We start from the raw sequence: 23,989 nt of genomic DNA, 5'->3' as shown, positions 1-23,989 counted from the left end.
CGCTTAACCAACCGAGCCACCCAGGCGCCCCAGAGTAATCAGTTTTAAAGATTTAATTTATTTTATTTAACAGAGATTACAAGTAGGCAGAGAGAGAGAGAGAGAGGAGGAAGCAGGCTCCCTGCTGAGCACAGAGCCCAATGCTGGGCTCCATCCCAGGACCCTGAGATCATGACCTGAGCTGAAGGCAGAGGCTTTAACCCACTGAGCCACCCAGGTGCCCCCAGGGTAATCAGTTTTATAGAAACTACTTCTGGCCCCTAAAGGAGCTGTCAGACAGTTATAGATTTTGAAGACCATGAATTTTAAGATAAAGAAGGTTTTGTTCTAAGGGGTTCATCAGGTCAAAGAACATTCATCCTTCCGTGTTCCAGACAGGCCTTCTAACACAGCGACAGCGGTAACACCTAGTGCTCGCTGAAGGTTTACTGGGCGGGATGAGGTAGGTGCCCGGTCCACCGGTGCTCTTGGTTACGGATCCCAGGACTCTATTAAAGGGTTAAATGATGGGATTAAAGTCTTAACAAACCAGACAATATTAAAATGTGGTATTTCTTTTTATTGTTTTTGCTTTTCAGAAAAATTAGTATTTGCCACACAATCTTGCCTGAAATTTTAAGTCAACTGTTCAGGAATTTTTCTACTGAATTTACAAAACATTTGCTTTGCTAGAAAATTTCTCATCTTTTTCTTTGTTATTTGTTACACAACATTCGAGGATAATACGGCTGTCTTAAGATCTCAGATCTGAGAAATCTATGGCAAGACTTCTCGAAAGTGCATTAGTCAAGGTATAATTTGACAATTTGTTTTTAAAGATCTTATTTATTTGACAGCGAGAAGAGTGAGAGGGGGAGAGAGCACAAGCAGGGGGAGTGGGAGAGGGAGAAGCAGGCTTCCTGTGGAGTGGGGAGCCTGATACAGGGCTCCATCCCAGGATCCTGGGACCATGACCTGAGCCGAAGGCAGATGCCTAACGAGTGAGCGACCCAGGCACCTCAGTCAAGATACAATTTTTTTTTTTTAAGATTTTATTTATTTATTTGACAGACAGAGATCACAAGTAGGCAGAGAGGCAGGCAGAGAGAGAGGAGGAAGCAGGCTCCCTGCATAGCAGAGAACCTGATGTGGGGCTCGATCCCAGGACCCTGAGACCATGACCTGAGCCGAAGGCAGCGGCTTAACCCACTGAGCCACCCAGGCGCCCCAGTCAAGGTATAATTTAAGTATGAATATATACACATCCCATATCCCAAATCGGTAACACGGACTGTAATATTTCTGTGAAATTTTACCCCCTACCATATGGACTGATGTTGTAGAAGTGGTTTTTGACTGGGGGTGTCTCTGCCCTCCAGGCGTCATTTGGCATCTGGTGTCACGGTGACTGCCACAGGGGGAGGGGTGTTAATGGCTTTGAGTGGGTAGAACCCAGGGATGCAGCCAGACATCCCCCAGCACACAGGGTGAATTCTCACGGCGAATGATCCAGCCCACATGTCAGCAGCGTCAGGGAAGTCCTCTCGCAGAGCATCACTCAACTGACTCGATTTCCACCTGACAAGCAGCCTGTACGCGGTCCACCGGAGCGTGCGCTTTACTAACTGGCAAAGACTGCTTAAAAGATTTGACCTTACCAATATCGTTACCCAGAGCAATGTGTAACTTTTGGCATCAAAATACTTCCAGAATGATTAAAGCACAATTCGACTTAGATGCCAGAAATCAGGACATACACCATTTAATTTCTCTTGAACTCCGCCACTAGTTGAGTCTGCTCGTACGGAAAGTTAGCGCGGACGGCTCTGCAGTAGCCGAGCAAGCGGCTCCCCGGCACGTTCTTCGACCGTGGTAAGAATGTAATGATTCGTAAGGTGTTTGGCAAGAGCGAGTGTTCTCCGCGTCCACGGATGGGATCACCTCTGCACCCCCACTGCTCGTGCGCTAGGACCGCGCGATGAGACGGTACCGCGAACTTGCCCTCTGTGTTTACAGTAACCTTTCACAGATGTCTTCTATGAAGAGCAATGCACACATATGGGGTGTGTGATAAAAAATTAAGAAGTGCGTTGTATTTTCAACAAATACTGGTTGTAAAGTATCAAGGTTTCAAGCGACGAGTTATTTATTTATTTGACAGACAGAGATCACAACTAGGCAGAGAGGCAGGCAGAGAGAGAGGAGGAAGCAGGCTCCCTGCGGAGCAGAGAGCCCGATGCGGGGCTCGATCCCAGGACCCTGAGATCATGACCTCAGCCGAAGGCAGAGGCTTAACCCACTGAGCCACCCAGGCGCCCCTTAAGTGACGAGTTCTTATGGGGAACCAAATTTCTAAAAAATTATGTTTCCTAAATGGAGAAATTTTTCACTTTCGCTAACCAATCCTTTTCACATTCACATTCTGTGTATGTTCTTATGGTCAACAAACTGATCCAAGTGGTTCAGGTTATCCCACCACTTGAAGAGGAAAGCATCGGCAATAATCTGAAACCACGGGGTCAACTTAATTTCCCCACAGGCTGCCTTCTTCAGAAGTTCTTTTAGCTCTTCCTTTGTGACATAACAGTAGCTCTTAATCTCGTTGGGGTCTGGATTCAGCACCACATTCTTCCTCATGAACAGGATGTAATCAATCTCGTGTTCCCCCCAGATGCCGTCTGACTGGGCCTTGTAGTGGATGCGTGTCAGGTAGTTCATTTCCTCCGGAGGCACCTGGGATGAAAATGAAACAGCGGAAAACTTCAGCACCGGTGGCGCCCATCGGCACAGCGCGTCAGCGCGCCCCCGCACCACGGAACCACACTTCCAGCCGTCCTCGAGTGTTCACCTCCTCCTGCCCACACGTGAAGGTCAAGTGCCCGGAGGAGCGAACACTCAAGTTGATTTTATTGACGTAACTGTAATTAAAAACCAGCCACTCGGGGCGCCTGGGTGGCTCAGTGGGTTAAAGCCTCTGCCTTCAGCTCAGGTCATGATCCCAGAGTCCTGGGATCGAGCCCCACATCAGGCTCTCTGCTCTGCAGGGAGCCTGCTTCCTCCTCTCTCTCTGCCTGCCTCTCTGCCTAGTTGTGATTTCTCTCTGTCAAATAAATAAAAAGTATTTAAAAAAAAAAAAACAAAAACAAAACAAAAAAAAAAAACCAGCCACTCAAACGAGATGTGTGGCTTCTTCACATCCTGATGGTACTTTTCCAGGGGAAAAAGCATTTACCATTTTAAGCAGACGAGATATCCTTTATTTACTCAGGTCTCATTTAAAGGGAACTGCAGGAAGAAAAGACTATTTGCCTGTACCTAATCAGATCTGTAGTTCAGATTTGAAAGGATTTCCACACGAAAAACTATCATCTTTGGTCTGGTCAGTTATAGGAATAACCAACTTTATATACCGCCTAAGGGATCAACCCACTTCCGCACTGGGCTGCATTCTTACGAGCACTAGGAAGAAACCAAAATTCAAGCAATCTTTAACGGAGGTGCTTTCTGGGGCCAGTGACTCACAAGGTCACAGAGCAGAGACCACGTCCGACTTAAATCCCTAACTAAGGCGTCTGAGCGGAGTTTGGGTTCTCAACGCGGTGCCAGGTGTGCGGCTGCGCTGTAGGACCGCTTACCTCTTCCATGGGGATCCCCAGTTCAGCCTTTAGGCGCCTCTGGGCGGCGCGTCTCACTCCGATGGCCTCGGTCTCCTCCAGCTCGCGCGGGTCGCTCAGCGGGTGGCTGCAGCAGGTGTTGGTGAAGCAGCCTGCGGGCGGGACAGCGTCAGCTTCCCGTCCCCGTCGCTCCAACAGATTCCAAAGAGACTCACGTTTTAAAAGTAACAGAAACGGGCGCCTGGGGGCTCAGTGGAGGAGCGTCTGCCTCCGGCTCAGGTCGGGATCTCAGGGCCCTGGGATGGAGCCCTGCTCGGCCGGGAGCCTGCTTCCCCTCCCCACTCCCCCGCTCGTGCTCCCTCCGTCGCCGCCAAATAAATAACACCTTAAAAAGTATCAGAAAACCGGAGTGTCTCCGCCCGTCGTCACGGCGTATCCGGACGCGCTCCGTGTCGGGTCTGGGGGCCCCAGCGCGCTGCCCCTTACGAGCTCCGGTCGCCGCGCGCGGGGCCGTCCGCAGGCTGCGCCGCCGGCGCGGAGACCCAGGCGGCCCGCGGGGCCCGCACTCACCGGGGAACGTGATCTTGGCGTCGGAGCGCTGCTGCAGCAGGAGCCGGCCGTCCGCGTCGAACAGGAACACGCTGAAGGCGCGGTGCAGCAGCCCTGCGGGCGGACAGCGGGCTGGCTCCTGCGCGGGCAGCCCCGCCGCCCGGCCCCGAAGCCCGGCCCCGGCCCCGCCGCCCGGCCCCGGCCCCGCCGCCCGGCCCCGGCCCCGGCCCCGGCCCCGGCCCCCGCCGCCCGGCCCCGGCCCCCGCCCGCCCCGCCGGCCCGCACCTCGGTCTATGTTCGCGTTCAGGTGGCAGTTGTGTTTGGTGTCGGCGCCCACGCGCCGGTCGTCCGCGTCCACGAGGATGCACATCTCCGACAGCAGCTGCACCTGCTGCGCGTCCAGCCGGTCCAGCTCCACCTCCGGCATGCTGGCCGCCCAGCCCGCCACCCTGGCACTGACACGGCGCCGCACCGTGACCGCGGGTCCCCGAGACGGGCTCCCGCCGCCACCGGCGCCCGCGCCCTCCGCGCCCGACCCCCGCCCGAGCCGGACCCCCTACCTCAGGCCGCCGCCCTCCGCGAGCGCCCGCTCCGCGGGGACATCTACCCCGAGGCCCCGCCCCCAGGTCCGGGGCCCGCCTCTCGGGGCCGCGCGCCCAACCGTCACGGCCCGCGCCACAGCGCGCCACATGCTCCCCAGCCAATCGCGCGCCGGCCGCGCTGTCGTCACGGTCGCGCGAGGGCGTGTGCGGGGTCCCGACGCCGAGGTTCAGCGGCTCCCGGTGCCCTCTGAGCGGCGCTGTGCTGAGCGCGGGGCCCCGCGGGGCGCTTTTAAGGACGGGGCCGGCGACAGAGCGGGAGGCGCACGGCTCGGACCATACCCGGCCGCGCTCTCGCAGTTCCGGGCCGTCGGGCGCTGGAGCTCTGACGCGTCGTGACGTGTGTGCGCGGGGCCGTCTGCGCAGTCAGCCGCGGGGGGCGGGGGGGTGGTCCGAGCTCGGGTTCCCTCCGCGCGGCAGGCAGGACGAGCCCCGCGGGGACCGCGCCGAGTGCCCTCGCTCCGGAGGCCGCGGACGCACGCTCGCGCCGCTCTCCCCGTCCCCACAGACGCTCACATCACCCCCCGCACGTCCCGCGCACTCAGAAGACCGAGTACCTGTCTAACCCGTTCGTTAGCGAAACTGGTTTATCTGTTAAAGCTCTAGAATCACCCAATCTGTTCTCCGGGAACGGTCACTCATGCATTCAAGCAGAAGGAATGGCGTGTGGCTGCACACCGGGCTCTGGCTCGGGTTTACGTGACCCGCGTTTCCGTTGTCCTGCGCCCGCCAGGGGCACGGCTCGGTGGCGCGGGCTCCCCGCCTTCCCGCTCTCAGGACGCCCGAGTCTCAGGCCTGACCGGCAGCGGAGCGCTCTCGCCGCCATCTGCGTCCGGTCCCCCCGATTGCACCGCGACAGGCGGCGCCGGCCTCCGGCTCGGGTCAGGATCCGCGGTCCCGGGATCCAGCCCGCGTCCGGCGCCCTGCCCGGCGGGAGGCCTGCTTCCCCCGCCCCTCCCCCGCTGGTGCTCCTCGCCCGCCGTCCCTCCGCCAAGAAACAGAATCTTACGCAAACGTTAGGACTGGCAACTTTATTGAAAAGGACTTGTTAATTCACGCGGACCCGCTACAGGGAAGCACAAGGGCACTGCGGCAAGTGCTCCGCAAACGCACAGAAGAGCTTCTGGGAGACCGTCGCGCGCACTTCGCTTCTGTGCGCCGGGAAGGCCGCGGTCGCCGGTCCTACTGGCCCAAGTCCATGACGAAACTCTTGCTTCAAGCACATGCTGGGAAACCGGCAAGTGACCCTTTTACCAGCCTTTTCAGATGGCCCAGGTGATTGTTTGGTAGGAACCAGCCCAACGCCGAGTCCCTCCAACAGGCAGGGTGACCTTCCCCCAGGGACTCAGCCGCCTCCGCGTGAAGACTTTGCTGAGGGCGAAAGCAGACTTCGCCCAACCCCCAGGGTCCTGTAAGCACTTCGACACAGAAACAGCAGACATTTCCTTCACCCCGACTCCACCAAGATGCACGCTGGCCGCCGGCCCCCGCCAGGCCATTGGTGTGGGCCACCAATGGACGCCCGGCGGGGCTCCCGGCTGAGGTCTCCCGGACAGGGCTAACACTTCCCCAGCAGGCGAGCCCCGCAACGGCCGGAAGCCCTGCTTGCCGTCTTCCTCACAGACCCCCGTCCGCAAGCCCCTCGGCACCGGGCGGTGCATGAACCGGGCGCGGCTCCTCCTGCCGCTGGGTCTTCCCTGTGCCTTCAGAAGACCACCTCCCCCCACCGAGCACGTCCCGAGAACCCGCCCTGGCTGTGGGCTCCAAACTTCCCGTCTCCTACAGGACAGCCACGCCGTGAACATCCTACACGGCTACAGGAACGCTGCTCGGGCCGAACGCTACTTCCCCACGCCTGATGCCGCAATACTGGGTCCCTGGGAAAGTATTACTTCACTGAATGAGTGCCGCACGTGCTGACACATGTATCAATCACCTTTACTAATACCAGCACTGATCTCATCAGAAAGTCCTGGGGCGCCTGGGGGCTCAGCTGCTCAAGCGTCTGCCTCCAGCTCAGGTCATGATCCTCCCCTCTGCCTGCTGCTCCCCAGGCCTGTGCACGCACACGCCACAGCTCTTCCCCTCACATAAACAGATAAAAAGTCTTAAAAAAAAAAAAAAAGAGAAAAGTCTCTCAAGCATTGGGAAGCCGTCAAGGCCTGGGTGGACAGGGAGGGCGCTGGCCAGTCTAGTCCCCCCGAGTCCCGTGGCTTCCGGCCGGCTTAGGAGCCGGCGGCCCCACCCCCGAGTCGCTCTCCTGCCCCTGGAGTCCCGGGCCCTTCTCCTGGATTCGGGGTGACCGAAGATCCTATTCTGTCTTTCTCCGGAATCCCCCACGTCTGCCGCACTCCCTCCCCACCTAACTGAAAGTGCGTGTGACTCTCCTGCGTAACCATCCCCTGTCGCGGCCCCCGCCCGCCCGCCGGAACCCCGAGGGGAGAGGCGGCTCCTGCTGCCCGCGACTCCGGGAGTCTGGAGCCCCGCGTCTCCTCCGGAACGTCTCTGCCCGCCTGAGCCCCCACACGCGCGCGAACACTTCGGGATCGAGTCCCCTCGTTCCGCGGCTACCGGGTCCCCAGCTCCGTCGCGCTTGTTTCCCGCACGGCCGCGCCGCGGCGGTGCCTTGGAGGCAGGAGCCCCGCGCGTCCGGAGCCATCCCGCCGCTCCGCCCCCGCCCGCAGAGCCGTCCGCGGCGCGGCGGTGGCTCTCGGAGGTCTCGGCCGCCCCCCACCCCCCAGCCTGCGCGGAGACCAGCCAGTCCCACCTTCCGCGGCGAGCAGCTGACTCGAGTCTTCCCTCTGGCCAATGGCGAGCGCAGGCTCCGGGGCGGGTGAGTCACCGCCGCCGCCGCGCTCCAGTATTAATAGCTCTGCCCCACCGGGAGCCGCGCGGCCGGCAGCCTCCGCACGGCCCGCACCGTGCGGCCGCGGGGACTCGCAGGCCCGGACGCCCGCCAGCGGCGCCCCCGACCCGACCCGAGCCGATGGACGCGAACGTGGGGGGGGTCGAGGACCCCCGCGCGAGCCCGCCGCAGTGAGTACCGAGGGCCGCGCCGGCGGGCTCCGTGCGAGCGCCCGCGCCTCCCATCCCACGGCTCGGCCTTTCCGGGCTCACTTTCGGGCAAGCGTCGGCCCGGTGGGGCGAGGGCGAGCAGTCTCGGGCGCCCACGAGCGCCGCCGCACCCCCCAGTCCCGGGCCGCCCGCGCACTCGGGCCCAGCCGGAGCGACACGGGACTTCCGGCCGGGGCGCAAGGCGGGGGAGGGACTTCCGGCCGTCGCGGCGGAGACCGAGGCTGAGGACGGGACTTCCGGCGCGGGGCGGAGGTCGTGGCGGGACTTCCGGCGGCCTGGGCGCGAAGCGAGGTTGGAGCTTCCGGCGGCTCCGGAAGTGTGGGGCGTAGGGCTGCCGGGTCGCGGGGCCGCGTCAGGGCGGAGAGTCGGTGTCCTGCGTGTCCCGGTCCGTGCGGGCGCCGCGTGGTTGGGAACGGCGGGCTGCGGCGCAGGGCCCGGTTGGCTTGAGGGGTCGGCGGGCACGACGGCGGCAGGACAGGTGAGTGCCGGGCGGTCCTCTTCCTCCCCGGAGGGACAGCCCGAGGGCAGGGGGCCGCGGCTCCGAGCGGGGCTGGGGCGTGCCCCGCCCCCCTCCCCGACCCCGCGTGCCGCGAAGGACCGGTGGAGGGCTGCGGTCGGCCGGGGGCGGGGGGCGGCGCCTCCTGCGGAGCCTCAGGCTACGTGCTGGGCCGGGGCGGCCGTGCCGGCGGGTCCGCGGAAGCCGACGAGCCTCCCCGGGGGCGTCGGCAGTTCTCGGCTCCGCGCGGGCGGGCGCCCCGTCAGGGCAGGACGGGACCTCCACGGCGTGACCTTACACGTGCCCTCGGAGCCGTGCGCCTCTGGGGCGGCCGGGACCTCCGGAATGCGTCCCCCCGCACGCTCGGCTCCCGGGCTGGGGGTCCGGGTGGCTTGCGCGGCCGGATCCCCTGCAGTCGTGCGGGCGCCGTGTCCTCCCGGCGCGGGCCCGGCCGGCCCGGGGAGCGGCGGACCCCGGCCGCACCGCACAGCGGCTGCGCGACCTCTCCGAGTGTGTGCGGACCCCGAGAAGGTCGCGCTACGCTGTGAGCGCCCCGCGCCCCTGCGAAGCCCTCGGGTCGGGACAGCTGGGGGGGGGGGGGCGCTGCCTTCCTCTCGTCCCAGGCTCGGGCCGACTGACTGCTGGCCTCGCCCTTGCACCCGGGGAGTCCGGGTGGGCATCTTCCCGCTGCGCTGCCCGTCCCTTCGGGTGGACGCCGCCCGCAGCGCAAACCGGCGGCGCGAGCCTGCCGGCGCCCTCTCCCCCGTGCTGCCGGGCCGCTGGCCTTGCTGTCGCCGCAGCCGGGAATGGCCAGCGCCGCTCGGGAAGAGAGCGCGTCCGAGGGGCCGTGCGGACCGGCTGCTGGGCAGTCTCCTTGGATACCGTGACGGGCCCGGACGGATTCCACTGCGCAGTCATTGTGTGCCTCTGCTTAACGCTCGTGAAATTAAGGGGTTAATTAAGCTCTTTTCTTGCTAAAAAAAGGTGTAACGGTTCCACTGGGTGTGAAATTGTAATGTTTTGTATATGGGGTCACGTGTGGCCCAGGAGCTGTGGATACTTCACATTAAACACCTGTGAATGTGCGGTGAGGAGGTTGGGGTTTTGGAGGGAACTGTGTATAATTCCTTGAAAATAACTTTTTAAAAAGCAGTAGGTTTTTTTTTTTTTTCCATGAACTTGTTTAATGGGATCTGCCCTATAATAGTGGGTTAGTGTGAATTTTTTTATTTTTAAAGATTGTATCTATTTATTTGACAGACAGAGATCACAAGTAGGCAGAGAGGCAGGCAGAGAGAGGAGGAAGCAGGTTCCCCGCGGAGCAGAGAGCCCGATGCGGGGCTCAATCCCAGGACCCTGAGACCATGACCTGAGCCGAAGGCAGCGGCTTAATCCACTGAGCCACCCAGGCGCCCCTAGTACAAATATTTTTAAGAAATGTAATTATCTTTTGGAATTTTAGGTATTTGTTTTTGATTATATTTAGGTAAAATGGCCCAGCTTTTAACATTGATTACAGTAGATTACTTTTAGAGTAAAGACTTCCTGTTCTTTTTTTTCCCCTTCTCCGTGCCCTTTCAGGGTTCCCCTTTTATTCTTCCCTTTACAGTCTTTTTTTTTTTTGAGATTTCATTTATGTATTTGACACAGAGCGAGCGAGCACAAGTAGGAGGAGCAGTGGCACCGGGAGAGGGAGAAGCAGGCTTCTTGCTGAGCAGGGAGGCTAATGTGGGCTCGATGCAGGACCCCGTGATCAAGACCTGAGCTGAAGACAGACACTTCAGCGACCGAGCCACCCAGGCGCCCCTCCCCTTTACAGTTCTCTGACCAGTGTACTGAAGTGTTTGGCCTGTGGAACATTTTGGGAACTGTTAGAGCTCCAGCAAGGACGCTGAAGCAGTAGTGGCTGATGTTAGTGATCCTGGTGAACCTCACACCACACCTTTTAGTAGTTCTTCCTGCACGGTGTCCTGCCCGGCTGTCTCTGCAGGGCTGTCGAAAGCACTCCCCCTCGTGTCTAGCTCAGAGCCCCGGCCCTATCAGTTCAGTATTCCTTTTACAGACATCTGTGGTTTCCTTGCTCCTCTCTTGTGATTTCAACCTGAAAACACCCTAAACTTTTCAAACATTTATATAGCATTTATCCTAATACTGATCCCTGCGGCGGCGAAGACAGGAGACGCTTCCGTTCTCCGGCCAACCCAGGGCTTGTCCACCCTGGGCGGACTGGTGTGGGAGGAAGTGGTGCTGGTACCAGGGCGGACTCCGGGAGGAGGGAGAGGATGTGAATGAAGAGGACGAGAGTAAGATTTTAAAGAAGGTTCCAGAAGAGAATTTTGATGGAAAGATTAATGAATGAAAAAAAGAAGACATTGGAAAGAGGCTAGGAAAACTAGAGGAACCCGCCACTCTGGTTCGGAAGAATGGCGAATGTCACTGAAGACATGCGTGCAGGAGGCAGAACTTGAATGAGCCGGGTGGTCTTCAAGCGTTGAGAACACAGCGCGTGGCACAGGCGTTACGAGCCCAGCACTGAGATGGCACTTCACAGGGCTTAGGGAGGTCGTAAGGGTCAAAATTACCAAGGATGAAAAATCTCCAGTTATCGCCAGGTTTTGGGGAACCAAAACCTGTTCCAGATTCATAAACTATGATTGTGTGAAGTGTACATATTTGGTTGGAAATCAATCAACGTGAAAAGGTGACGAGTATATGTACTGTGTAGTGAAATGACGGAAACAAGCAAAGCTCAGAACATGGGGTTTGTAGGGAGGAGGGAGGTTGAAGACTCAGTGGAAAGCAGAGGGTGAAGATTTGTTTATTAAAAGTATTATTTATTTAAATAATCTTGACACCCCAACGTGGGGCTTGAACTCATGACCCTGAGATCGAGTCACTCTTCCAACGTGAGCCAGCCAGGTACCACCAGAGGGTGATAGGTTTTGAAATTAGTTGTATGGAAGACTGCTCATTACTTTGTTGGGAAGATTTTATTTACGTATTTGACAGAGAGGCAAAGTAAGAGAGGGAACAGAAGCAGGGGGAGTGGGAGAGGGAGAAACAGGCTTCCCACTGCGCAGGGGGCTTGATGCAGGCTCCCATCCCAGGACCCTAGCTAGGACCATGACCTGAGCCGAAGGCAGACGCTTAATGACTGAGACACCTAGGCGCCCCAAGACTGCTTTTTTCTTGAGGTATAGTGTGTGGAAAGCCAGTGGTATGATACTTAAGGCAGAAAATCACTGATTCAAAACCTACAACTTTGAGGGGTGCCTGGTTGGCTCAGTTGGTGGAGTGTGTGATCTTGATCTTGGGGTTGTGAGTTCGAGCCTTGTGTGGGGTGCAGAGCTTACTGAAAAAATGAAAAAACAAAACACCGAAAAACCTGCGACTTTGAGGTAAAAGGAAGGTTGGTGTTGCAGTTTTTGCACTTTATATAACCAGCTTGTGGATTCTTGAAAATACATTAACTCTCCAGCTTGTACTTACCGGAATATTTCCACTGACGTAAGTCTTCAGAGAGGACAGAAAAGACCTTTACTCATTTATTTACTGGATTGAAACGTCTGCAGATAAAGTCTCTCTGCGGCTCTATTAGGATCGGTTTCACAGGGTTTTGATATTTTCCTTTTTTACAAAATGTGACTTACAAACTGCGAGGTAACTGGTAGATTGCGGTCATGATTTGGCAGTGGAGATGCTTTATGACTTACTGATTTAATCTGTGTAATCACTGAAAAAGAACTACGATGTCTACCTCCTTTTTATGAAGAATATAATTTCTGGGTAATGTTCCATTAGGTCATTTTGGTTTCTTGGCCAAATTTTTATGTGGCACAATTAAATAGTTTTAAATGTTTCCATTTAAAAAAAGTGACTGAAATACTCTTAAGTGGGATCATACGAATTGTTTAACCAAGGTAGTTTTGTTATATTCAGTTTGTCAAAGTTTATATCAATGTAATCTCTGTGTATATAAAGTTCTGCCAATTATAGATTCTGCCATTGTTTGGCTTATATCTTCATTTCAGCCATCTCTAATTTCTGTAGCTCTAAATTTTCAGACTGAAATTTCATTAAAAAATGTGTTCTTTAATTTTTCAGTCAGAAATAATTTTTTGGGGTGCTTGGGTGGCTCAGTCATTGGACATCTGCCTCCAGCTTGGGTCGTGATTCCGGGGTCCTGGGATGGAGCCCCGCGTTGGGCTCCCTGCTCGGCGGGGAGCCTGCTTCTCCCTCTCCCTCCCCTGCTTATGTTCCCTCTCTGCGTCTTTCTCTGTCAAATAAATAAAAAAAACTTTAAAAAAAAATAAATTTTCCATTGGGGTGCCGGGGTGGTTAGGCTCCATTAGTTAGGCATCTGCCTTCCGCAGGGTTCATGATCCCAGAGTCGGGGGATTGAGCCTCCAGCCCTGCATCTCTCCTTGCTTGTGTGTGCGCACGCTCGCTTGCTTGCTCTCTCTCTGTCAGATGAAGAAGCAAAATCTTTTTTTTTCTTAAAGATTTTATTTATTTATTTGACAGAGAAGTCACAAGTAGGCACAGAGGCAGGCAGAGGGAGAGAGGGGGAAGCAGGCTCCTTGCTGAGCAGAGAGCCCGATGTGGGGCTCAATCCCAGGACCCTGAGACCATGACCTGAGCCGAAGGCAGAGGCTTTAACCCACTGAGCCACCCAGGCGCCCCAAGAAACAAAAATCTTTAAAAAAAATAATTTTTCCATTTACTATGAAAATGAGACAGGATTTATGATTGACTTAGTTAATTGAAATGATTCTACTGTAAAAAAATAATTTTTCCATATGTCATTTGAGGGAGTTCTATTACATGTTTTATTTTATTGTATGTTGTTTATTTCTACCTGTAATGTTCATTATAAGCTTTTTTTCCATCTTACTAAGAAGAGTAATATTTGGTAAGTCATAGAATTTGGAGGCATGATGGTGTAGACCTCTCCCAGAATTATAAATTTAGCCCAGTTCTCTCTTCCTCTCTAGACCTGTATGCCTCCTGCCTCTTTTGTATTTTAGATGTGCAGCGGCACTGCAAACATATTACCTTCAGTATTCAGTTCTTGCTTTCTTCTGCAAATCTGCTGCCTCAGTATCTCAATACCTCAGTAACTTGATCTCTTTTTCATCTGTTTCTTATCTCAGACGTGAGGGCTGTTCTTGACTCCTCTCTTCTGTGCCACCTGCCCTCCCCACCCCAAGTCCGTCCATGTACCCCTCTGACCTTAAGGGTCATCATTAATTGCTTAGACTGCTCTAGTAACTTCCTAGCTGGCTTTCCCATTCGCGGTCATCTGATTTTCCACGTATTTTCTACCCAGCAGCCCGAGTGATTTTCATGCAAATGCAGTGCCACTTACTTAGGTAAACACCTTGAAATGACTTCCTTTTCGCTTTAGGGTACACTCTAAACAGAAAAGACAGGCTCTGAGCCTACCTCTTCCATTGGTACCATTCTCTCCAGTGTTTGTTATGCCTTAGCCACATTCTCTCTTTTTTAGTGTCTCCGATAAATTAGTTTCATCCCCAGCTCAGGGAATTTGCACATGCTGTTCCTGCTCACGGAATACCCACTCCCTCTCTCTCTTTCCGCATGCTTAACTCCTGCTAGTTCTTCAGTCTCCGTTTAAATGTCAGTTTCTTGGAAAAACCTTGCTAACTCTTTAGTTTGTATCTTGCCTTCTCATGATATTTGTATGTCTTTAAGACTAGTCACCATAATTTGTAATTTCTGTAGTAAATTCTGAGATTATGTGCAAGGTCTGTCTCACAACCCCAAATAACCTGAAAGTAGGGACCAAGTCTGTTTAGTTCACTGCAGTATTCCCGGTACCTCATGTGTTTATGAACTGAAGAGTATTTGTACATGACTTAAAGAAGGAAATGAATGCTGTTGCTATCCCTGCTTTAAGATGACAAAATTAAGCTTTAGGAAGGTGGTTAAATGACTTCAAGGTTATACAGCTAGTTGGTGTTAGATGTGTTCGTCCATTCATTCATTTACACCATCAAATATTTTGGGATATAGTTACACCAGGCCACCTGGTTGGCCCTACGAGAACAATAGTGAGCCCAGATAATGTCCCAGGTGGGACATTGGTGGTGATGTGGGGGAAGCATTCATTAACTGAGTAAACCACAAATAAGATCTAGGTGTGCAGGTGCTGAGGGCCATCCGGTGCTGTGACTCCCACTGGTCAGAGGAAGGTCTTTAGAGGAGGTAACGGGTAAGCTGAGGCTCCACTCAGCAGCAGGGAGGAGTCCCCCGCCCAGGGCCGGTGGAGGCTGAGTGGAGAACCCGGACTTCCCTCTCGCCCTTTATTGTTTGCCTGGCAGAAACAAGAATTTGCTGGGACGTGGTCATTAGAGACCTGCTGTAACAGAAGACTTAAATCAGAACCTGAGTCTGATAACATGAAACCCACGATGTTGAGGTTCTAGTTGAAAATTATATGTCATGAAGAAGTGGGGAGATCTCCGTTTGAATGAGAAAAGACAATGACAGCAGCACAGAGATGTCGCAGATGCTGGAGGGATCCGGCAGGGATTTGCAGGCAGCCAGGATGAGAATATGTGGTAGTGAGCCGTTAGTATGTTTGAGACAGATGAGAAAGAAAATCTCAGGGAGAGATCACAGGATATAAAGAAACAAATGGAAATTTAGAGCTGAAGAGTGTCATTGAAACAAAAAGCCGGTGGATGGCGGGACAGCAGAACGGAGAGGATCGAGGAAAGACCGAAGAAGCAGAGATTACTGAATTGGAACAGCGGAGAGAAAATAGACGGAGTGTCGGGGCCTGTGGGACTTCGACAAAAACCTGTTCTTGTTACAGTCCCAGAAAGAGGAGAAAGACAGTGGGGCTGAAAGCATATTGGAAGAAATACTGGCTGAATATTTCCTAAATTTGGGAAGCTAGAAACTTTGCAGAATGAAGAAGCTTTACAAAACTCAGACGAGAGAAACTCAAAGAAATCCATGCTAAGACACGTCGCAGTCAAACTTCTGAGAACTAAAGAAACAGCGGTGAGAGAGAAGTGTCACTCTCCGGGAGCGGACAGACGAGCTGACCGTGGGTTTGCCATCAGCGACCGCAGGGGCCACGAGAACGCGGCATATTTTCAAGTGCAGAAGGAAAAGACCTGCCAGCTCAGGGCTCTGTATCCAGTGAAAACATTCTTCACGTGGTCTGTCCACAGCCCCAGCTCTGCCCAAAGAGAAGAGCTGGAGGAAGTTCGCGCAACACCACGGGAGCGCGGGAAGCCGCAGCTCAGAGGAAGGAAGCCCGGACAGCGGCGAGAGCAGAAGGGCGGGTGCACACGGCAGGGTCCCCTGGCGGCTGAACGTTGAAGCTCTGGACGTTCTCTCGGGGTGTGTGGGGGAAGCGTCTCACGTGACCATTACGAGCGGGGGTATAAGGAGACGGGAGGGCAGGGTTTCTGTTCATGACCGTGGACTCGTGCCGTGTTGATCATCCGACCGATAGTTGTGGAAACCTAATGCCTGCAGCAGTCACTGAAGAAAGCCACACAGAAGAGGTGACCTCAGGAACGACACCGTAGGGCAGAATGGAATGCTGAGACACGGTGCAGTAACAAAACACAAAATGAGAGAACAGAGATTGACGTGTATCCTAGGAACAAGTGGGGTTTACTGTGCATGCAAATTTGGAATGTCGTTCGGAAATCACCTGTGTCGTTGATCTGTTAACAGGGTAAAGAAAAGCTGCACCATTAAGTGATGCAGAAAAAAACATGACAAAACTCGCACATTAGTGAGACTCTCAGGAGCGGGGAGTCTTCTCATTGCAGCACTTGACCTACAGGAGCACCCTACGTCACGGTCAGAGACAGTTTTTTTACCTTGAGATCAAAACAAAACAAGGATGTTCATTGTCACTATCTACAACGCAGTGCTAGAATAAAGAAGATTTTAATTTTTGTAGGTATGGGAAAGATTATTCCAAATTTGTGTGGATAGGCAAAGGAACAGAATAGTTAAGACAATTTTGAAAAAGATTTCAGTGATAGGAATCACTCATGATCCAGACTGTTTTATTGCCGGGCACCTGGCTCCTCAGTTGGAAGAGCATCCGGCTCTTGGTCTTGGGGGCATGATTTCAAGTCCCACGTTCATTATAGAGATACTTAAATAAACTGAAAAAAAAATACTGTGTTGTTTGGAGAGAGAGATACATAGATCAGGCGAACAGAAGAGAGAACCAAGAAATAATCCCACCCAAATATATGCAGCAGAGTTTTGAAAAAGAAAAAACTGGGGAAAGTTTCTCTCAACTCGGTGTGGGATGGGTCGCTTTCAGCATGTGGCGCTGGAATAATCGGATATCCTCAGCAAAGAATGAAACAGACAAGAGAACCCCATACAGAATACCCTTGGATCTAAACTTCATGCCTTAATGCAGACACCGACCCAAAGGAGCTCATACATTTAAATGTATAAAACTACAATTTTAAAAGAAAACAAAATTTTTAGGAGCTGGAATTGATAAAAAGTTCTTAGACATGACTCAGAGTATGATCTGTAGGAGAAAGATAATCAGTGGGATTTCATCAAAATTTTAAAAGTTTTGCTTTGTGAAAAACCCTGTTAGGATAAAAGACTGGGGGAAACTTGGTAACCCACTCAGCTGACATGTAACTCGTGAGGCTGTATGGAGAACTTTCAGATCTCAGCAGTAAAAACCCAGAGTCCTATTAGAAGATGGACAGAAGATGCGAGGAGACGTTCTCCTGAGAAGGTGTATCTAGACTGCAGCTCAGCACACGGAAAGATGTGCAGGGTCACCAGCCACCAGAGAAGTGTGCGCGAAGACTGTGACAAGATACCACACGTCGGTCAGGGCCGCTGGAATTGAACTCAGGGAGTGCTCCAGATGAGGCTGTGGAGAACAGAATCCCGTTGCTGACGGGAACAGAAGACGTTACAGCTGCTTTGGAGAAGGGTTTGGCGATTTGTGTTTTTCGTGTTGCCTGAAGTTACAGTGTTTCAGACACAGTGAGCTAAATAAATCATTAAAAGTGATTTGACCTGTTTAACTTTTTTGTTTTATTTGGCTGCTAGAAAATTGGCCATGTTGTGTGTGGCTTGCATTGTATTTCTCTTGGGACAGCATCGTTCTAGGATCTGTGACCTAGAGTGTGTGATTAGAATTGGTTCTCGAGGGAGTAGGCTGAGGCCAGGGAAAGTTGGTTAAGGGAGACGTGTTCTTCAAGCCTGTCTTTGCTATTCGATTTTTCAAAACTTGTTAATCAAATTTGATAAAAAGTTATCTGTTTGATGAAGGCTGGGGTGTTTATCTTAAAAAAGGTTAATTTGTCACTTTCTAAATTAAATAGTAAATACTGCCGTAGTGAAGAAGTTTGGAATTGAAAGTAATTGTTGTCATATGCTTAGCTTGCCAGATCAGAAATTAAATTTCTCCTGCTTTTGTTTAGCTTACTGCAGGAGTGACCGGGAAATCACCTTCTAGAAGTAATGCCCACAGAAAGCGGGAGTTGCTCCACTGCTCGCCAAGCAAAACAGAAACGCAAATCTCACAGCCTTTCCATACGAAGAACCAACAGCTCAGAGCAGGAGAGGACCGGTCTGCCGAGAGAAATGCTAGAAGGACAGGTGAGCTAGTGCTGACCGTGTTTGAATGTTCCAGAAATAGCAAAATACATACAGGTCTCCAAAGTAGAGAAAAGTGGGTTACTAAGACAAAACCAAACCAAACCAGCTCCTTCTTCCCTTAATAACCGATTAAAACAACTGTCAAATATAATACCTACAGAGACGCGTGGCTGGCTAGTGTGACTAAGGAATTTTTAAAATTTTAATTAGTTTACATTTAAATTTAAATAGCTACGTGTGGCTACTGGCTACCGAATTGGACAGTGCAGGTAAACAGTCTAAGATATGTTTTTTTATTAGATTTATTTACATTTCTAGTGAAAAATCCCACACTCCTTTGCTAGCATCTTCTGGAGTTAACTCCCATTTGAGGTGAACGCGTCCTTTGCTTGGCCTTCTGAACGCCCCTCCTCCATTGTGCTGTAGGACAAGTAGGTGACCGCGTCTGGGGGGAACCCTTCCTCAGGGTCACTCAGAGGCCTGCAGGCTGAATGGCCTGGCCGCCACGCTGCCCCGAGGGCCCTCGTCTTTGTGCTCAGCATTCTCTAGCCTTCTTGCGGAGGAGGCGTCCCTGGATGGCGGGTGTGAGGTGCTCTGGCTGGTTGGGCCCCAGGAGGACCGCAGCAGCGGTGTGCGGTGCGAACCGCTGGCATGGTAGGTAGGGGCGGAGGGATCCGAGAGTCCACGTGGCCAGCTCCTGGTGGACTCGCTTTCCAGACACGGTGACGGTAATTTGCTGGGGAGCAGTGTCCTGCCACGCGCAGGTGGTGTGAACGAGCGGTGGTGGTCACTGCCCCGGCTCAGACTCGGGACTGTGGCGTTGAGGAAGAGGGTGCTCGGCTCAGGGACGCAAGGCCTGCCGGAGCCCTGCCGTGTCTGTGTGCGCACCAGGCGCTGACTGGTCTGCCGCGCCCAGGACGTGCTGATGGGATGGAGCGCACGTGGGTTTTAAAGCTTTGCCGAAACCCTGGCTTTTCTGTCCCGAGGTTTCTGAAGTGGTCCCCACAGCTCAGCACCGCTGTGTCAGGGTCTGTGAACCGGGACGGCTCCCGGAGCCTCGCCCGGAGCGCTCCCATGTGGCTCCCTCCACCTTCCTCCGGGAGAAGGTCTCGTTTCACAGTACATTTTGCTTCCTCATTGTCAAGCGAGGCTCTTGCCAACGTCCCAGTTTTGTCTCCAGTTCCCGTGACATCCTGCATTTACTGCTTCAGTAAATGCGATATTTCAGTTACTGAGTGATAAGGTCTGGAGACACTGTGGGTGTAGGTGCGTAGGCATGGATGCAGTAAGAGGGGATTTGGCCTCACTGGAGGACGCACAAAGGCTTCTCACCGAGTGCCCGTGCAAGGGTCACTTGCTGGACCAGGATGCAGGAGGAACATGGCACAGAGAGGGAAGAGAACATGCAGAGGTCATAAGGCACGGTGGATGGTGTGGTAGATGTTCATTGTGATGGTTTACTTTCCTTTTCCTTTTTTTTAAGATTTTATGTATTTACTTGACAGAGATCACAAGTAGGCAGAAGGGCAGGCAGAGAAAGACGGAGAACCGGGCTTCCTGCTCAGCAGGGGGCTTGATCCCAGGACCCTGAGCCGAAGGCAGAGGCTTAACCCACAGAACCACCCAGGCGCCCCTAGAATGTAGCTTATTAAAGTTAACTTATAGTATCGTATGGTGGAACTTAAGAGACTATGTGTAATAAAACCTCGTTTATGGGAACTGTCTTCCTTCTCTACAGATCTGGAAGTGTTTGAAGATGGCTTATTCCCTCCCTTGTTAAAGGAAAAATGTTTTGAAGAAATGCTTTTTTTTGAATCCCATATTGTGCTGGGTGACCATTTTTATCATTGGGTTGTAGTTTTCATCTGTAGTCTGTAGATGTGAAACTAAGTTCTTAAGCATTTTTTGTGTAAGAAATAAGAATTTAAGACATTCACTTTGGAAAAGAGTTTTTTACTTATTTTAAACAGAATCTTCCTTTTTTCAGGATTCTAAGCTGCCTTCCTCGGTTCGCAGTACACTTCTGGAACTGTTTGGTCAAATAGAGAGAGAGTTTGAAAACCTTTATATTGAGAACTTAGAACGTGAGTATCTGCTGTCTTCGTAAACTTCTGTAAGATGTCTGGGTAGACATTCGTCACTATGTCTGTTTCCTCTTCTTCTGTGTCACTTGTAGTCCCTTAGGATAACTCAAATTTGTGACATTGCAACTCCCTAGTCAGAATACAACTCCCTAGTCACAAGTCTGTGGCTATGTCACCAGACTCAGATCACGGTGTCGGAGGCACCGTGCCCCTCTGAAGGTGTGAGAGGGGAGTCTGTCTTCCGCTTATTTCATTGTGGCAGATTTCGGTCCTCTGCCGTGTGAGGACAGAGGTCGCCGTCTTCCTGTTGGCATTCCCGGTGTCTAGAGCCTGCCTCACTCTTCACCTTGAAGCCCTTCCACTCCTGCCTCCAAAGCCATCAGCAGCGGGCACGTCCTCCTGGTGCATCCCTGAGCCATTCCTAAGGACGTGAGGGAAGGATGGGTCATCGGGTCATGCCGGGTGACATCCTCATCGAAGATCCCTTACCTTAGTCACACCTGCAAGGCCCCTTTTGCCATGGAGGCCACATGCTCACAGGTTACTTTTGGGACGGGTAGTATTCTGCTGACTTGCCCATTCAAACTGATTTTATGAAAAATAAATGCATCTTATAAGCACTCTTACATAGAGGTTATTGTAAATTGAGAAAATGTTGATTCGTGTTTCTCTTTAAAATAGACTGTATTTTGAGAACTTCCTAAAATGTATTATCTGTTTGACTTACTAAAGGTAAATCAAAAGAATTTTTAAATTAGCTTAGCTTTAGGGGCACCTGAGTGGCTTAGTCATCTGCCTTCAGCTCAGGTCATGATCCCGGGGTCCCCAGATTGAGCCCCGCATCGGGCCCCCTGCTCGGTGGGAAGCCTGCTTCTCCCTCCCACTCCCCCTGCTTGTGCTCCCACTCTAGCTGTGTTTCTCCCTGTCAACTAAGTAGGTAAAATCTTCAAAAAGGAATTAGTTTTAGTTTCTCCTTTGAAGTTTATTTTAGAGGGAATGCCTTCCGTTGCCTAAAGAATCAAATAGCATCGGGGCTCCTGGCTGGCTCATTTGATGGAGCGTCTGGCTCTGGATATTGGGGTCATGAGTTTGAGCCCCACATTGGGTAGAGATTGGTAAAAAAAAAACCCAAAAAACAAAAACAGTATATCAAGATAACTACTATTACCCTTGCCTGTTGACCCATTCTGTTCTGCAAAGGAAAACATTTTCTGCATTTTTTGCTTTAAATTCTTGTGATTATTTGTGTAAACTTAGCCCACTTTTACTTTTGGCTAGTCAGCTTTAGGCCACGTGCACTCATGCTTCCTTGTGAAACGTCAGGAAACAAACCTGTCCCTTACCCACTCGTCCTCCGTTACTTTACAGTGTCTGTTCCTTCATAGGGTTTGTATTGATAAAACCTGTGTTATGCACATGTAACTATTATCTGGTCTTCATACTTTATGCTGTGATTTCAGAAATTGACTAACAAATAGCATTTCGATTAAAATTCTTTTCTCTGTTAATATATAATGTGTTACTAAAATATCTTTTACTCTAGAACTGAGTGGTGTTGAATAAGTAATGAAAAGAATGTAATCCTGTGTCATTTAAACTTTTCTAGTGGACCATTTAATGTTCTATTTTTGGATTCTCCTTATAAGTCCATCTTGGAAATTTACAGAGGGAGAAATTACTCGAAGTTTTTATAAAGTAAAACTTAGGTACTTTATACTGCTTCTGATCTTAGGGCTTTTCTTTTTTTTTTTTTAAGTATCAGTTGTAATGACCCAAGTGCTATTGAGTTTCTTTTGTGATCTAAGGCCTTACGTTTTATGAATTCGTGCAGTTTGTTCAAGAAAAACAATAGTATTGCAGGGGTGCCTGGGTGGCTCCTTTGGGTAAGTGTCTGACTTTTGATCTTAGCTCAGGGTCATAAATTCAAGCCCTGTGTTGGGCTCTGTGGAGCCTACTGAAAAAAAAAAGGAAAAAAAACCCATAGGGTTACCAGTGACTAATGCCGGAAGAACTTGGAGTGTACACGGTCTCATGCTGACTGGTTTGGATGGCTTCCTGTGGTCTGAGAACAGTCAGCGTTTGGTGGATTTGCTCCGAGCCTTTGCCCTCAGCCTCCCTGTCGCCTGACCCAGCCCCTCGGTCTCGCTGGAGGCCGAGTAGAGAGTGGAGCGTGCTGGGAGGTGGCTTGACATAGTGGCAGGTGCGCGGCAGGTCATGGCCCTGCTGCCTTGCTGCAGTGGCTCGTGTCCTTGGCCGAGTCCCTTCCCCAGATGTCACTCCTCATCCTGTAGTCTCGCAGTCCCGTTCCAGAGGGCTCGGTGCTGACCAGAGCACCGGCATGAGTGTGTCTGCTGATCGTCCTCTTGATGACTCGTGTCCTCCCTCTGCCGCCTTCCCTGGGGCTCTGCACTTGCAGTCGTGGGTGCGAACTGCCCCTGAATTGGTCACATGTCCTCCATATCTGGTGCCTTACAGCGAAGGCTGCATGTCCTTATGGCCTGTATTTTCCCCCAGTTTCTATGTTCTCAGCTAGACTAAACATTTCACTGAATTTTGGACAGTATCAGAAAAATATTTTTAAGTGTACAGAAGAGAGTACAAAGGGGATGACCTGAGGCCCAGGTCCCGGAGTCCTGCCCGTGAGCCCTGACGGCACAGCATGTTCCCAGTGCGGGAGCGTGCTGGAGTTCGTCATCTTCAAGGGTGTCGTGAGGTTTGTGAGACCTGTAGGGACTGGGATCTTGCCTGCATTTAGACAGTACTTCTGTGTCAATGTTGTTACGTACTGAAGTTTGGAAGTGCATGTCTTACCTTGAAAAATACTTTTTTATTTCCAGTGCGTAGGGAAATCGAGACTCTTAATGAACGTTTAGCTGTTGAAGGACAAGCGATCGATGGGGCGGAACTGAGTAAGGGCCAGCTCAAGACAAAAGGTAAGGGTGAGCGCTCATGAAAGGCTTGTCCTACACACAATATATCCACGTGGTATTTCCATGTAGTTCACGATATTCTTGAGTTTGTGTGCCCAAGTGTATCTACGTAATGAGTCCTCAGTGGCAATAACAAATACTGTGGTATCACCTCCGAAGACCGCATTAGCTTTCTTTTTTCAAATTCTTCAGTATTCAAGGTGATACCTAATAAAATAGAAGAAGTTGTAAACCTATAGGGGAGGGAGATGTTTCAGAGTATGGTGGGTCAAACTGAGTCTTAAGACAGAAAGTGATATTTTCAAAATTAAACAATTGAGTTTATTTAGCTGTTCTTTAAAAAAAAAAAAAAGGATTGTCCTACGTGTTCTGTGTGGGGGAAGTGTGGACATTAACGAGGGACGCGGACTGATGGGCGGTGTGCAGTGGGCAGGACTCGGGCCCTGCGGTCAATGTGGGTATGGAGGAGGGGGAGGGGGTGCCGGGAGGCTGGGCTTCTTGTTGTGGCCGTGGCCTGGCCCTGACGCCAGCGTGGATGGACCCTGGGCGGGGGGCGGGGGGGGATCACTGTCTTCCTGTGTGGAACCACAGATGGTGTTTGCTATCCCTAGTTGTCCCTGCTCTGACGCTCTAGGACCCTGTGCTTGTACGATGTCCCTGACTGTTGCTTCTCTGTGTCTGCAGCCAGCCACAGCACCAGCCAGCTGTCGCAGAAGCTGAAGACCACGTACAAGGCCTCCACCAGCAAGGTACGCCGGGCGCTGGCCCTTGGGCCGCTCCTGTGGTATTTGAGGTGTGCAGATGTGTACCTGAAGCTACGTATTTTCCGGTCAGGAACGTGTAACAGACAAGGAGGAACTTCTGCTGTTTAGAGAAATTGGATTTTGCAGGGAATATCATAGGTGTGTTAAGTGGCCACAGCCTCTGGACACCTGGACTCTGCTCTGCCCAGGTCCTTCCTGAGAGTCAAATGTTGTGTGTAAGTAAATAGTCTTTTTCAGGGAAGAGGCATTTTGTGTTGTTC

At 52.2% G+C, this 23,989-nt stretch overlaps 3 protein-coding genes across 5 annotated transcripts in view; 1 reads left to right on the top strand and 2 right to left on the bottom strand.

The window, feature by feature from the left end:
* Positions 1-2,163: 2,163 nt before the first annotated feature.
* On the bottom strand, positions 2,164-5,022 carry LOC123947334 (isopentenyl-diphosphate Delta-isomerase 1-like). Its single transcript, XM_046013482.1, has 5 exons — positions 4,703-5,022; positions 4,428-4,597; positions 4,164-4,256; positions 3,615-3,745; positions 2,164-2,712 (listed from the first exon to the last, which is right to left on the bottom strand). Exons 1-5 carry the CDS (start codon positions 4,831-4,833, stop codon positions 2,395-2,397), a joined length of 843 nt encoding a protein of 280 aa, XP_045869438.1. The 5' UTR covers positions 4,834-5,022; the 3' UTR covers positions 2,164-2,394.
* Positions 5,023-5,807: 785 nt separating this feature from the next.
* LOC123946532 (transcription initiation factor TFIID subunit 4-like) lies at positions 5,808-9,230 on the bottom strand. Its single transcript, XM_046011891.1, has 4 exons — positions 9,195-9,230; positions 8,477-9,100; positions 7,859-8,313; positions 5,808-5,967 (listed from the first exon to the last, which is right to left on the bottom strand). The coding sequence occupies exons 1-4, from the start codon at positions 9,228-9,230 to the stop codon at positions 5,808-5,810; spliced, it is 1,275 nt and encodes a 424-aa protein (XP_045867847.1).
* WDR37 (WD repeat domain 37) overlaps positions 5,961-23,989 on the top strand; it is a 52,936-nt gene continuing 34,907 nt past the window's right edge. For 2 of the 3 annotated variants that reach the window (XM_046013481.1, XM_046013479.1), the window contains exons 1-5: positions 5,961-7,777; positions 17,774-17,951; positions 19,939-20,035; positions 22,873-22,968; positions 23,650-23,714. In XM_046013481.1, coding sequence (XP_045869437.1) covers positions 17,814-17,951; positions 19,939-20,035; positions 22,873-22,968; positions 23,650-23,714 — 396 coding nt within the window. In that variant the 5' untranslated portion in view covers positions 5,961-7,777; positions 17,774-17,813. Of the gene's footprint in view, positions 7,778-8,151; positions 8,295-17,773; positions 17,952-19,938; positions 20,036-22,872; positions 22,969-23,649; positions 23,715-23,989 lie in introns of those variants that run through there. The other variant, XM_046013480.1, reaches the window with a different exon arrangement.

The sequence above is a fragment of the Meles meles genome, chromosome 7, assembly GCF_922984935.1.
Source record: "Meles meles chromosome 7, mMelMel3.1 paternal haplotype, whole genome shotgun sequence".
Taxonomy (NCBI): Eukaryota; Metazoa; Chordata; class Mammalia; order Carnivora; family Mustelidae; genus Meles; species Meles meles.
This window is presented reverse-complemented; position numbering and strand designations above follow the sequence as displayed.

Excerpts from the sequence above, each read along its gene's own strand:
- LOC123947334 (XM_046013482.1), bottom strand. The coding sequence starts at position 4,833 with ATGTGGCGCGCTGTGGCGCGGGCCGTGACGGTTGGGCGCGCGGCCCCG. Across the intron at positions 3,746-4,163 it reads CGCCAAGATCACGTTCCCCG|GCTGCTTCACCAACACCTGC; the intron begins GTGAGTGCGGGC and ends TCCCGCCCGCAG. Across the intron at positions 2,713-3,614 it reads TGGGGATCCCCATGGAAGAG|GTGCCTCCGGAGGAAATGAA; the intron begins GTAAGCGGTCCT and ends TTTTCATCCCAG.
- LOC123946532 (XM_046011891.1), bottom strand. The coding sequence starts at position 9,230 with ATGACTGCGCAGTGGAATCCGTCCGGGCCCGTCACG. Across the intron at positions 8,314-8,476 it reads CGGCCGCCCCGGCCCAGCAC|AGGACCGCCCGGCACTCACC; the intron begins GTAGCCTGAGGC and ends CCGGGGAGGAAG. Across the intron at positions 5,968-7,858 it reads GGGCCGACGCTTGCCCGAAA|CATGTGCTTGAAGCAAGAGT; the intron begins GTGAGCCCGGAA and ends CCGGTTTCCCAG.